The sequence below is a fragment of the Vicia villosa genome, linkage group LG3, assembly GCF_029867415.1.
Source record: "Vicia villosa cultivar HV-30 ecotype Madison, WI linkage group LG3, Vvil1.0, whole genome shotgun sequence".
NCBI lineage: Eukaryota > Viridiplantae > Streptophyta > Magnoliopsida > Fabales > Fabaceae > Vicia > Vicia villosa.
Window position 1 is genome coordinate 181,324,647 of NC_081182.1, and position 12,959 is coordinate 181,337,605.

At 33.7% G+C, this 12,959-nt stretch overlaps 1 protein-coding gene across 1 annotated transcript; it reads right to left on the minus strand.

Moving 5' to 3' along the window:
• Positions 1-249: 249 nt before the first annotated feature.
• On the minus strand, positions 250-9,380 carry LOC131662641 (uncharacterized). The gene is made up of 9 exons (XM_058932488.1): positions 9,183-9,380; positions 7,947-8,062; positions 7,775-7,832; positions 7,311-7,460; positions 6,675-6,885; positions 6,096-6,141; positions 1,701-1,821; positions 1,383-1,455; positions 250-1,088 (listed from the first exon to the last, which is right to left on the minus strand). The coding sequence occupies exons 1-9, from the start codon at positions 9,253-9,255 to the stop codon at positions 875-877; spliced, it is 1,062 nt and encodes a 353-aa protein (XP_058788471.1). The 5' UTR covers positions 9,256-9,380; the 3' UTR covers positions 250-874.
• Between the last annotated feature and the right edge of the window lie 3,579 nt (positions 9,381-12,959).

Consider the following 12,959-nt stretch of genomic DNA (forward strand, 5'->3'; position numbering starts at 1 on the left):
GTTTTTTTATTGACTTACACGTTCACCAATTTATTGCTTCATTTATTTCATATCAAACACATTGGATTCAAAAGAAGCAATGTCAAACAGTAGAAAAAGAAAACACACAAAACATTGCACTTGCATCTAATGGCTTGTGATCACGTTGACAATCAAAACTTATAGCTCAGTTAAGCCATCTGCACTCACAATTTATAGCTTTCACCTTCTACCCCCTTTTTCCTCCACCAAGTATACAAATTTTATCTACTTTGGCATAACTAATTCATATGTTTCGCATAACAAATTTACTTTTGCGTTATCAATTATCTGTTTTTCCATAACCAATTTATTTTCTTTCACATTACAAGTTAACCTTGTTTCACATTACAAATTTACCTGTTTTTGCATTAACAATCTCATCATCAAAAACTAACAAACATGACCTGCTTTGAAACTCTTTCTACCATTAGTAGGGACCAGGATTATTAGGGAAAGCACAAGGTTTTTATAGAAACAAATGCATAACCAATTCATATTTCCTCAATAACAGAATGTGTAAAGTAATTCTGTATATATTGATGTGTATCTATCTATCCATATATATATATACATCTTATTATCACCTTAAGCCGTTCCGGAAGTCAAATTTCCAATTTTTTTTCTCAAGTGACTGTTCACTAATTTGACAGATGAATCAAAATAAACTGTCAAAAATGGGCTAAACTGAATTTGACTTAGTCAAAGTTTGCATGTTGACTATAATTTCCTTGTTACATGTTAGAAACAATGAGAATCTAAAGTAGATTATGCATACCTAAGAATTTTGATATGATGTAGCATCCCATCTTTGTAAAACTCTAGATAGGAAGTAATGAGACTAAAATCACAACTTTTAAGTAGCCTCCTGCAAAGTTTTCTTCTTTTGCACTCTCAAATTACCATTGGGCACTCTTTCATTAAAATTTTCTCTGAGAAATTCCACAGCCATGAATGTAAGCGCTGAAGCCGGAATGTACCACGCAATTCTGGGGATGCTACCCCTGAACATCCCTTCCAAGCCTTCCTTAGCCCATATATTGTAGATAGCATCCAACCAACCCTTATACCTAATAGTACAATATAATATATAAAGCAAATTACCATCAATTTAGCTTTAGTCTTTCAAAAACATGAACATCCCAATTCCCAATGCACAAAATAGCCCTATTCATTACTATTAATTTAAGATAAGGAAAAATGAAAGACAGAGGGTAAATAGCCGTATTATATTGTAGATGTCCACAATACACCAGAAAATAAACTTATTATGCCAAAGCAGACACGTTCCAAACAACAATCATTATGCATAGCGTAATAACATAATAGAATTGTCATGGAAAAGAATTGATAAAAATCGATACCTCAAAGTTGAACCCTGAACTTGCAGCCTAGTTTTGACGACATCCAAAGGAGTGGTGAGATATGCACTGAGACCTGTTTAATTATTTGAAAAAAATTAATGATACAGAAAACATTTACCCCTAGAGCACTTAAGTACAGAGGATCCAGTGTACTTTCCACTAGATTTTGGTCCAGTTTTAATTACATCCATTCAAATCCATCTTTCTCTTATTTATATATTTTAAAATTTTCTTTTTAAGGCCAAGATTTGACTGGAGGGATTCTCACAGCAGAGAATCCGCCCCCACGCAGGATAAAAGGCAGAGCACAGGACATACCACCAGCTAATCCTCCTAAAACCAGTCCTTCAAAAGAATTATTAACATGCCAATTTGGGTTAGATATCCATCTTTGCTTCCCATACTCTGTAGCATCTTTCAAAGCTTCATAGAACACAACCTATAACAATTGCATGAAAGGTATTCAAAAGCACATTTACAAAAATATTACAAGACTATAATAATTTACTTCTAGAAACCTTTTTCTTTTTCACAAGATTTGAAAGTTTGGATCATACTTGCATTTAATACGATTGAACAAAATACATTTGAAAATGAGAAAGAAATATAATGACATGCAATGGGATACTTTAAACAAGTGCTAACAGATCAGACCCTAAAACAAGAAAATGCATCACAATAAAAAAATGGTTCCAATATGGATAAGCTCGTAAGATTGATTAGCCCCATGAAGACTAAAACTAACATTGAATAAAGCATCCATTTCCAATCTCTATGACTGATCATATAAGATATTCTTTACTTTAATTTCTTTTTGTCCAAACCCATTCTAAAGTTTAGCCAGGACACTTACTGAGTGATAGGATCAATTTAATATCTAAATAGGGAAAATAGCAGAAACAGGATAATATAAGAAAAGACTGACTTTTATTTGAATTTCTCTAGAGTTCAAATGGGATCTAGGGTTACAAATAAAAGTAGAAAGCTGTAGAAAAAATGCAGAAAAGATAGAAAGAAAAAGGAGGCTCTTAGAGAGGCCTAGTCTCTCCCATGTGGTATATCCACTACTAATTTCTGCGTGCCCTAATGATTGCTGCAGCCAATCATTAAATACTGAAACCTAGGAATTATTCTCCACTCATCTACTGCCAGCTGGCAGGCCCATGTGCAGCACCCACTACAAAAGATTCTGCTCTCTCTCCTTGCCCTTTTGTCTTTTTCTCACATAAACCTTACCATACCTATCAATTCTCCCCCCTTCAAAACTCTCCTTGACCTCAAGGAGAATGTTTGGAAATTCTGCTCCCATCTTGTTTCTTAATTCCCACGAATTGTCGACGTCAGGCAGGTTCTTCCATTTCACCAAAACCTCTATTTCTCCCAGCTCATTTCTCCTAGAAACTATCATCTTCTCAGGAGGAGGTTCTAAGTGCCACTCCTCATTCATACAAGCTGGCAGGGGCTGTGATTCCAGAGAAGATGAGACAGTTTTCTTCAATAAAGAAGCATGGAGAACTGGGCGTGCCCTAGTGTCTTCAAGTAGCTTCAGTTTATAAGCTACTGCCCCTATCCTTTGCAAAATTCCATAAGGGCCATAGTACCTAGGGCTTAGTTTTTGATTCACTCTCTTAGCTAACTTCTTCATCTTATAAGGTTGTATCTTTAAGGACACCTTTTCTCCTACTTCATACTCAACCTCCCTTCTATGCTTATTGGCTTGGCGTCTCATCACATCTTGAGCTCTAAGCAACTGATCTTGTAACTCCTTCAGCATAACATTTCTTTCAACTGTCAATTTGTTAAATTCATCCACAGCATAAAAAGGTGTGTCTCCTCTTATTAACATAGGTGGTGCCCTACCATATAAGGCATCAAAAGGTGTAGTCATCAAAAAGGCATGGTAATTGGTATGATACCAATATTCAGCCCAAGCTAGCCATTTAGACCATTGTTTAGGCTTCAGACCAGTTACACATCTCAAATAGGTTTCTAAACATCTGTTCACCACCTCTGACTGAGGGTGATATGCACTGCTGTATTTCAACTGAGTCCCAGCCTGCTTCATTTCACCCACAATCTTCTCTATCTCATTTGTTTGGTAGAAGGGATATCTATAGGGTCTCAGATTAGGAATAGTTGCTCCAGGCTTTAGGATGATAGCATGATCATGCTCCCTAATAGGTGGTAGCCCATTAGGTAGATGGAATACTTCTTCAAACCTGTCCAGTAATGTCTTCCATTCATCATCCTCTACTGCTGCATTTTCTCCTTCAGCTTGCACAGATTCTACCAGCATTCCTCTTCCTTCATCATTCAAGGCTTTCAACATTTCTTTCATAGAAGCTTGTTTGGTACTTAGTACAGGGTCACCAAAAATACAATGTTCAATCTCCTCCTGCTTCCATTTCAGACATAACACGCCAAAATTTGCTTCAATGCTGCCCAAACTGGCCAACCAATCCATCCCCAACACCAATTCAGCTCCACCTAACTCCATTAAGAAAAAATGTTGATTAAAGTCAACCCCTTGCACATTGAAACTCAGCCCTTCACAAACACCTTGATATTTAACCCTCTCTCCATTTCCCACCTCTATGACATAGGGAGGAGTCTCCATCAACTGTATGCCCATTCTCTCTACCAGCCTAGCATCAATGAAATTACTAGTTGCCCCTGAATCAATGAGGGTTATCAACTTCTGTCCTTGTACAGTAGCCCAAACCTTGAAGGATTTATTAGAAGTGAACCCTTGTTTGCTCTGCAGTGACAAATGTAAGGTTTTGAGTTCTGTCACTAATTCCTCCACTGCCTCAGTTTGAGTACTAACTCCCCAATTCCCCTCTTCTTCCTCACTACTAATCTCACACAGCTTGAAACTCATATGCTTAAATTTGCATATGTGCTCCCGATTCCATTTGTCACCACACTTAAAGCACAATCCCTTCTTGCTCCTCTCCTCTAACTCAGCAGGATTCAATCTCCTTCCTTTGTGTCTCTCATTTGCTCCTCCACTGATCTTCTCACCATCCTTCTTAGAGCCACCTACTTCTATAGGATCTTTGATTTTCAGCAGTCCTCCTCTATCCTTCCACGAGCTCCCATTCTTTTGGCAAACTTCATTTTTTTCTTCAATTAATAATGCTCTATCCATGAGGTCAGATAAACCTTGACTCTCATAGAGCTTTAGTTCAGCCTGAATCTCCTCCTTCAAACCATTCAAAAAAATGGAATCTAACATTATTCTTTCCTCTCTTCTTAAAGGAGCTACTAACCTCTCAAACTTCTCCATATACTCCACAACAGTCCCTTTTTGTTTCAAACTCAGCAGGGGGGCCATCGGGTTTTGCATCATACCCGGTTGAAATCTTCTCATCACCGCAATCTTAAATTCCTCCCAAGTCCTTAGTGGTGCTTGTTCTTCCCACCACTGATACCAATTCAAAGCTCTATCCTCCATAGCCAGTACCACTGCGTCTAGCTTGTCACGTACTTGTATCCCGTTCAAATGGAAGTATCTCTCTACGCGAACCAGCCAACCAAACGCGTCATCTCCCTTAAAGATTGGAATTTCCAATCTTCGTCTGTTTCCCAAAAACCTAGACCCATTTCCGCCACCGTGACGACGAGTTCTGGGTCGAGAATCTCGTGACACAGTGCTTCTCTCACTTCCTTCCTCATCGTCGTACTCGTGCTCGCTCCCATATCTATGTGTCCTTCGTGGTCGATCCTGAAGCAGTTGGCGTATCTGCTCCATTGTGACTTGGGGTTTCGCTTGTTGTTCCAGAACCAGCAGTCTGATTTGATCTAAGGTTCCTTCGAAATTGTTCATTCTCTCTTCAATCATGTCAACTCTGTTTTCCATGATGCTTCTAGTAATGACCATTCGCTGTGTAATGAAACCAAGGCTCTAGATACCAAATTGATAGGATCAATTTAATATCTAAATAGGGAAAATAGCAGAAACAGGATAATATAAGAAAAGACTGACTTTTATTTGAATTTCTCTAGAGTTCAAATGGGATCTAGGGTTACAAATAAAAGTAGAAAGCTGTAGAAAAAATGCAGAAAAGATAGAAAGAAAAAGGAGGCTCTTAGAGAGGCCTAGTCTCTCCCATGTGGTATATCCACTACTAATTTCTGCGTGCCCTAATGATTGCTGCAGCCAATCATTAAATACTGAAACCTAGGAATTATTCTCCACTCATCTACTGCCAGCTGGCAGGCCCATGTGCAGCACCCACTACAAAAGATTCTGCTCTCTCTCCTTGCCCTTTTGTCTTTTTCTCACATAAACCTTACCATACCTATCACTGAGCATATCAGACAATAAGAGGCTTTAGTCATATCAGACAATGGGCTTTCAATTAAACTAAAAGATGACCAAATAAGAGTGTTTAAATTATCTAATGAAAATATTGAAAATATTATAGAATAGTCGGGGCAGATTTGCTTAATGAATATGGTAGATGAAAGAAATTTTTTTTTTTAAAAAAGTGATTTAAACTATTTAAAAACACAGGAAAAGCTTTAGATGTTCACAAAAATAATCTTCAACAAGTTGATAATCACTTTTTTTTTTTTTATTTTGAACAAAAAGGCCCTAAAACACACCCTAACTACTTTTAAAGTGTTAAATCTTTATATAAAAGTGATTTATTCATGAAAAAAAGTTGAAAGACACAAACAATAAACTCAATGTGCTATGTGAAATACCATCAGACCAGCAAATGGTACATCCCTTGCCAGTGTAGACAAATATCTGCAAAATCAAGCAAAGTAACAAATCAAAATCATCCATATATATAAATTAATTGTTGTGAAATCAAACTGGACTCCTCTACGTCAAAAGTAAAACATCAACTAATGGATTTGATAAGATGCATATGAAGCTCTAACTTATCTAAGTTGGTATGCATAGTATCGCATAATTCAATCGGTAATATAAGTTAAGTCGCCTTCTACAAAATCCAATAGTGAACTGATGTAGCTCTTCATAAAATATCATGATTCATCTATAAAAGCACTATCAGAATTTTGTAAAATCATTTTGTGGATCAAAAATCGTGAAGTCAAATCTTCTTCTCACACTGACATAAACAGAACAAGAAAACCAAATTATGGAAAGGATAACTTGTTGGTGCCCAGGGTAGGAGTAGGATACTACTTATTGTCTAGTGATGCTCTTATAAAATTCTAATAAATGAGAAAGACAGATTTGAAAATTTAATAATTTAGATAACTTGAGATAACATCATCAAAACTTCAAAAGATATTAGTGTTTCTAGTGTATACCCTGCATATAAACCCTTTAAGCCTTGTGATCTCCATATTGAGCAGCCTGCATGAAACATCCCTTTATAATAGTCATATATTTCTGCACCAGGTTTTATTTCAATGCCATTCTTTATTGCAGTAGAAGTCCAGGATGTAATTGTGCCTTGAACTTGCATGCGCTGCTTTATCACTTCGCATGGAACATATACTACAGAACCAAGTGTATCTCCTGAAAATTTAAAAAGTAAGGCATATTTGAGCCTTTTATTGCACACTCACACGGTTATAGATGTCAAACTCGATAAACCATCAAATTTAGCAAGAATACAAATATGTCACATAGCAGCATCATATTATGTAAATATTTCAATGACAATCAAACGTTATTGGTTCATAAATGAAATACTTAGACAGTGTACTACAAGTTTATAACTTACAGAAGAAATATTTCGACTTGATTTCAAAAATAAATAGGCAAATGTGTCAGAAGAGAAAACAGTAAATCACAAACATTACAAGTTAAAAGAAAAAGCATTGTCACAATCATCAGACAGATTACACTGCAACTGGTTTCATACACGTGCCCGGGTGACTCAAAACGTGTAAATTCTCGAACATTATACAAAGTTTATTAGATGCTGCAAATCAGCTTACCAACAGCTCCAGCAATGAAATGTGCCCAATGGCCCTCAAGGCTAGGATGTGAATCCTCAATCCACTTTTTAGTGGACTCTATGACACCAAAATATGTTGCACCAGTCGCAAGAGACCCAGTAACACCAGGTAGTACACCCCTGTAAAAGCCTAAACAATTTTAAATCAATCAGAAGGCACACATATTTCAAGTTTGAAATCCATAGTCTACTTAACAAGAACATTGAGATAAAAATTGAAGTTAGATTTAAGTCATCAGTCATGCATATAAAAGCATGCTTGGTTTGCATCATGTTAACCTCCAAATAGGTTGTCCATTCAAAAGCTTTCTCTTAAACAATTTGTTTAGAAGTTTTTTTTTTCAAAAGCAAAATAAGCTGACCAATATTTACATGAAGAAATTTCAACTAAAAAACAGAATACCGATAATTGGGACAAAATATTAAATCATCACAGTAGTTTACCTTTTAATCCATCAACCTTCCAGACAGACCGCACCATCTGCAATATGCCTTTTTGGTTCTAACAGACAAATGATGTTCCCAACAAAAGAGAAAAGCTTTAGAATACATGAACAGCAGCTTAAACACAAAATTTAAAAACTGAGTTTTGCATATCTATAGACTATTACTATACCTTAACACCATTTAGAATAGCTTGACTTTGTATTCGTGTTTTGATGGTATCTACTGGATGCATCATTCCTTCCCCAAAAGCACCCGCAACAGCTCCCCATACAAACTCCCTCCATACTTCAATATCATAATATAGTAAAATTAGTTCTAATCATAAATTTATGAAAGACAAACGAAGCTATACCCAGTTTGTTTTCCAGTAAGCTAACGTTGGGACAGATGAATGAGACAGAAAAAGGAAATTGCAGGACAGTGCTGCATCAATGCAAAGAGATAATATGTGTGTCAGAAAAGTAAAAGCCCCAAATTACTTGTAGGGTTGTAAATTGCATCACTTCCTGATAGTGATTTTTTAAAGTAAAAATCATCACCCCTGTACTAAGATAATTTTACTAGGCCTAAGAAAAGACGGTCCATAAAGAAGAAGAAGAATAAGCCAAACATATGTGCGTCAGGCGAGCATACAAGCTCGGCCAAAGGCCGTACAGAATATGCCATAAAACGTCCAGATTGGGCTTGGGCCATCGAAATGGCTTATCATCCATCTGTTTAATAAAACATAGGTAGTGACGCGTTCCCGCAATAACTGGTGGAAGAAGTTAGTCAATGAAGAAACCATTCTCCCTACAATAGAGGAAGAACTGGTCTTCCACAACTCTCACTATCCAGCTCATGAAGCCTTCTATATATACCTCATTCCAAGAAAAGCCATACACAGAGCTTCTTACCACCCTCCATGAACTAGCCTTAAACTGTCAAAATACCCTAAAACACCACAAACAACCCTACAATCACAGGGCTACCTTATCGTACTTTTTAAGCAAATACAATCCCCTACTCCATGAAAACCCTAAAACTCATTGTAATTTAAAATCTCAATTTAACAGTCATACACCGTCAAGGTAAATCAGTCTTACACTAACATCCAACGAGAGGCCTCTATTTTTCCGTGGCATAATATCAATTTCAAAATGCAGGTACAAAAATGGTTTGATGTAGCTAAATAAAAGATTTTCGTTGAACCAATTCAATTTCATCAATTAGAATTCTCCGCTAACATACTCATACAACTCAGCTTCATTTCACAACATAAAACAACTTTACCTAAGCTCACAAATTTCTTTAAGCTTAACCTAATCAGAAAGAACTAAGCAGTAAAAAGAAAGATTCAACAACAGCATTCATCAACGAAAATGAAAAATGCAATCAAAATTCCGAAACTGAAACCAATTAGTACCGAAGAAATGGTCGTGAGAAACGTTCTTCGAAACTTGTGATTTAGTACTGGAAGTAGAGCTTTGAGCTGCCATTGATTGATTGATCAAGAAACGGGAAGTTCTTCTCTGGTTTAGGGTTTTGAAAGAGCGCGCTGAGATTTATGAAGGAAGATGGAGAACTGTTTTTTACCTTTTGATGTAAAAAGGTGAAGAAAAGAAGTAAAAGAAGTGAAGGAAGGAAGTAAAAGAAGATTCATGATATTTTGGACGGTTAGACACGTGTTAAAGAATTTAAAAATTTAAAAATAAAAGAAAAATACGATTGGATAATAGATTTTGATTTTTATAAAGTTTAATAAACAATTTTTAGATGGAGAATAGTTAGATATTAATTTCATAAACGTGGTTCATAATTTTCTCCAAAAAAAATATAATAAATGTATTTAAATATTATTTATAAAATAAAAATATAAGAAAATTATATATGTGTAGGAGAAAATTATACTATTGTTATATTTTTATTAAAAAAAAATATAAATTACAGTTAAAAAATCATATTTTTTCATTAAAAATAAGTATCATATATTTCATTAATGTCCTTAAAACATTATAATATTATTGGTTACAAAATATATATAAAAAAAATGCAATGGTTTAGAAGGTTGAGTGAATAGATAATTTTTCAATAAAATTGTTTTCAAAATTAGAGTTTAAAATGCACGGCAGTGAAATGCGTATTTTGTTGATAGTGGTTCATGAGAAAAAATAATTTTTGACATTTTAAAATAAGAATTTTGCGTTTAAAATAAAGATAATTGTTAGTTAAAATAAAATATGTATTTTGTTGATAGTGACACGTGAGAAAAAGATAAATTTTGATATTTAAAAATAAGAATTTTTTGTCTTATATAAAGAAAATTATTAGTTAAAATAAAATAGGTATTTTATTGATAGTGATTTGTGAGAAAAAGATAAATTTTGAGACTTGAAAATAAGAATTTTCTATGTCAAATAATAAAAATTATTAATTAAAATAAAATAGGTATTTTTCTGATAGTGATCTGATAGATGAAAAGTTAGTTGTGTGTATGTATGGCTATTGAATATTATCCAATTTCAAAAAATAAATTCTTGATTTTAAAAAAAATTTAAAATAGGTTAATAAATACTTTTAATAATAATAAATAAATAAATAAATAGAATTGATTAAATTTGTCGTAAAAATAAAAACTAAATGCTTTCATTGTATATATTTATACATCAATAAATATTTAATAAGATAAATTGTTTTTTTGGGTAAAAATGGATTTGGGGGATTGGTGAGAAGGAAAGAGACAAAAGTAAATTTGAATCTGTTATGTCACGTGTTAGACTGAGATTGAATCACAAATTACAACTAGGTGTTTTTGAAGCTTAATTCAAATCATAACTTTGGCTAATTTGAATTAATAATTAAATTTGAAATTAGGAATTTGGTGATGTATTAGTGATTCAAATCAAGAATATGTGTGATTTGAATCAAAGATGCCTTGATTTGAAACACAATATTGGATGACTTGAGTCATGATCAAACAAACTCTTTTGAAAAACACCTTGGTTTGTGTGATTCAAATCATCTAATTGCTTGATTTGAATCACATGTATCAAACCATGATTCGAATTAAATAAGTTATTTCCATATTTTATCATCTTGATTCAAGTCTTTCTTTCATCTGATGCAAATCATAGATGTATGATATGACTCGAATCAACTACTCATTTTCTCATCTATTTTGTTCCTTACCTCTAGCACCTATAAAAACCATTTTTTGTTGTTCTCTCCGAAAAGAATTATGAGACATGTAGATAGAAAAATCCATAATTTTCACAAATCTATAAAAACCTTTAGTGTTCTTTCTTTTACACCTTCTCTCAAGTCACACCTATAGAAAAATTTCATAGTGTGCTGATTGAGTTAGCTCTATTTGGGAGTTGTGTGAATTTCTTCAATACAACCAATCATCTTCAACCTCGAACCAAGAAACTCCATTTTTGTGGTACTCAACTCTAAAGATTGAGTGTTAAGTACATTAGGGATAAAATATTTTTTGTGAATATTTTTGTGCATATACGAATGAAGACTTGATATTGTGATTATGGTATCTAGAGATTGAATTCTAGAAAGGAAAAATATTATTTCCTTCTACATTAATGACTTTGGTAGAACCATGTAAAGGTTGTTGCGGAACGAAGTTAGGAGACTCTAAGATTATAAGGAAAAATATTATTTCCTTCTCCATTAAATACTTTTCCAATGGAAGAGGTTGGTGTTCCTTTTGAATAGTTGTATTTTGTAAAATAACGTGTAGTGTGCAAGATGTTTTGGTGAAGAAATTACACATGTGGGACACGGTGTTCTAACATGTGTGCAACATCTGGCCTTTGTTAGCAGGCCATGGTTATTGTTGTTTTAAGCGAAAATTATGATTATGTTTCAATCAGATTTGTTGTTATCTTTTGGAAAATATTAATTAGAATTGTTTAGGAGATTGAATAAGATCAAATCTAATTATTTAGAGATTTAAATTTGAATAAAAAATCAAAGCTTTTTGCCGGAGGTTTTTTGAAAAACCAATCGAAACAGAATCCTGTACAAATTTGGACGTGATCAAATCTATGCCCATTGGAGAAAAGTTCAGAAGTTGCGTTGCTATTGTGAGATATTGGATCTAACTCTAGTATGGTCGAATGATAGCTTCTTTGTTCGACAATTTCAACAGGATCTTAGCATGTCGTCGAAGTATGTTCACATGTTGCAATCGAAGCCATGCAATGCTGTAGTCGAAGTATGCTCAAGTATACCATAGTCGATATGCTAGGATTGTTAGCATGTCGAATTCGGCCTGTTTGTTATGCCCTATGGTTTAAGTTAGCTTGTTCCCTAAGTTAGTTTGTGGACCTATGTGTAAAAGCCCATTAGTTTAGTGTGTTAGTTTTATTATAAACTAGTAGGATACACGTGCCTCCGCACGGGTACTGGTTTGGACTGGACCAGATATACCAGATAAATTTCATATTTAATTAAAAATCGAGAAGTATTTCATGTAAAATTAAAAGCATATATATTTTAATATTGAAAAGTAAAACTAAATCGTTGTTGAAAGATAATGATTTAGAAAAGAAAGACATCAATAATATATATTTCAATTAACCATGTATAATGTTAAAAAATATTAGTATTCAATTAAAAATAATTGAAAAAAATAAATACATAAGTAATTAAAAAAACAAAACATTTTTATCATGTTTGGATTCATACGTTATTTTAAAAATATTTATTTTTATTTTCTTTAATTATAAAAAATGTAATAATCCGCGTTCAGAAGGAATTTGGCCAAAATTACCCGTACGTTCATATAGTATTGGTTTGTTACCCATGTGTTTACACAGATCTTAACCTGATTACCTGTGCGTTTACACGATACTGGTGTGTTACCCGTGCGTTCACACGGTATTGACGTGTTACCCGTGTGATCGCACGGGTAAGGTATGGTACGCGCATTTGTATATAAATTAAAAAAATAATAAAACCAATATTTAGATTAACCATATATTGTTTTCCCGTATTTTGACATCATTTATAAAAAATATTTTAATTAATAGTAAATTTTTTCCATACATAAAAATAATATCGTTTATAAAAATATTTCGATTGACCATAAATTAATTTTCTGTATTTTGACATTATTTATAAAAAAATTGAATTAGTAATATATTTTTCTCATAAAATAATAGAGTTTATAAAAATATTTAGATTA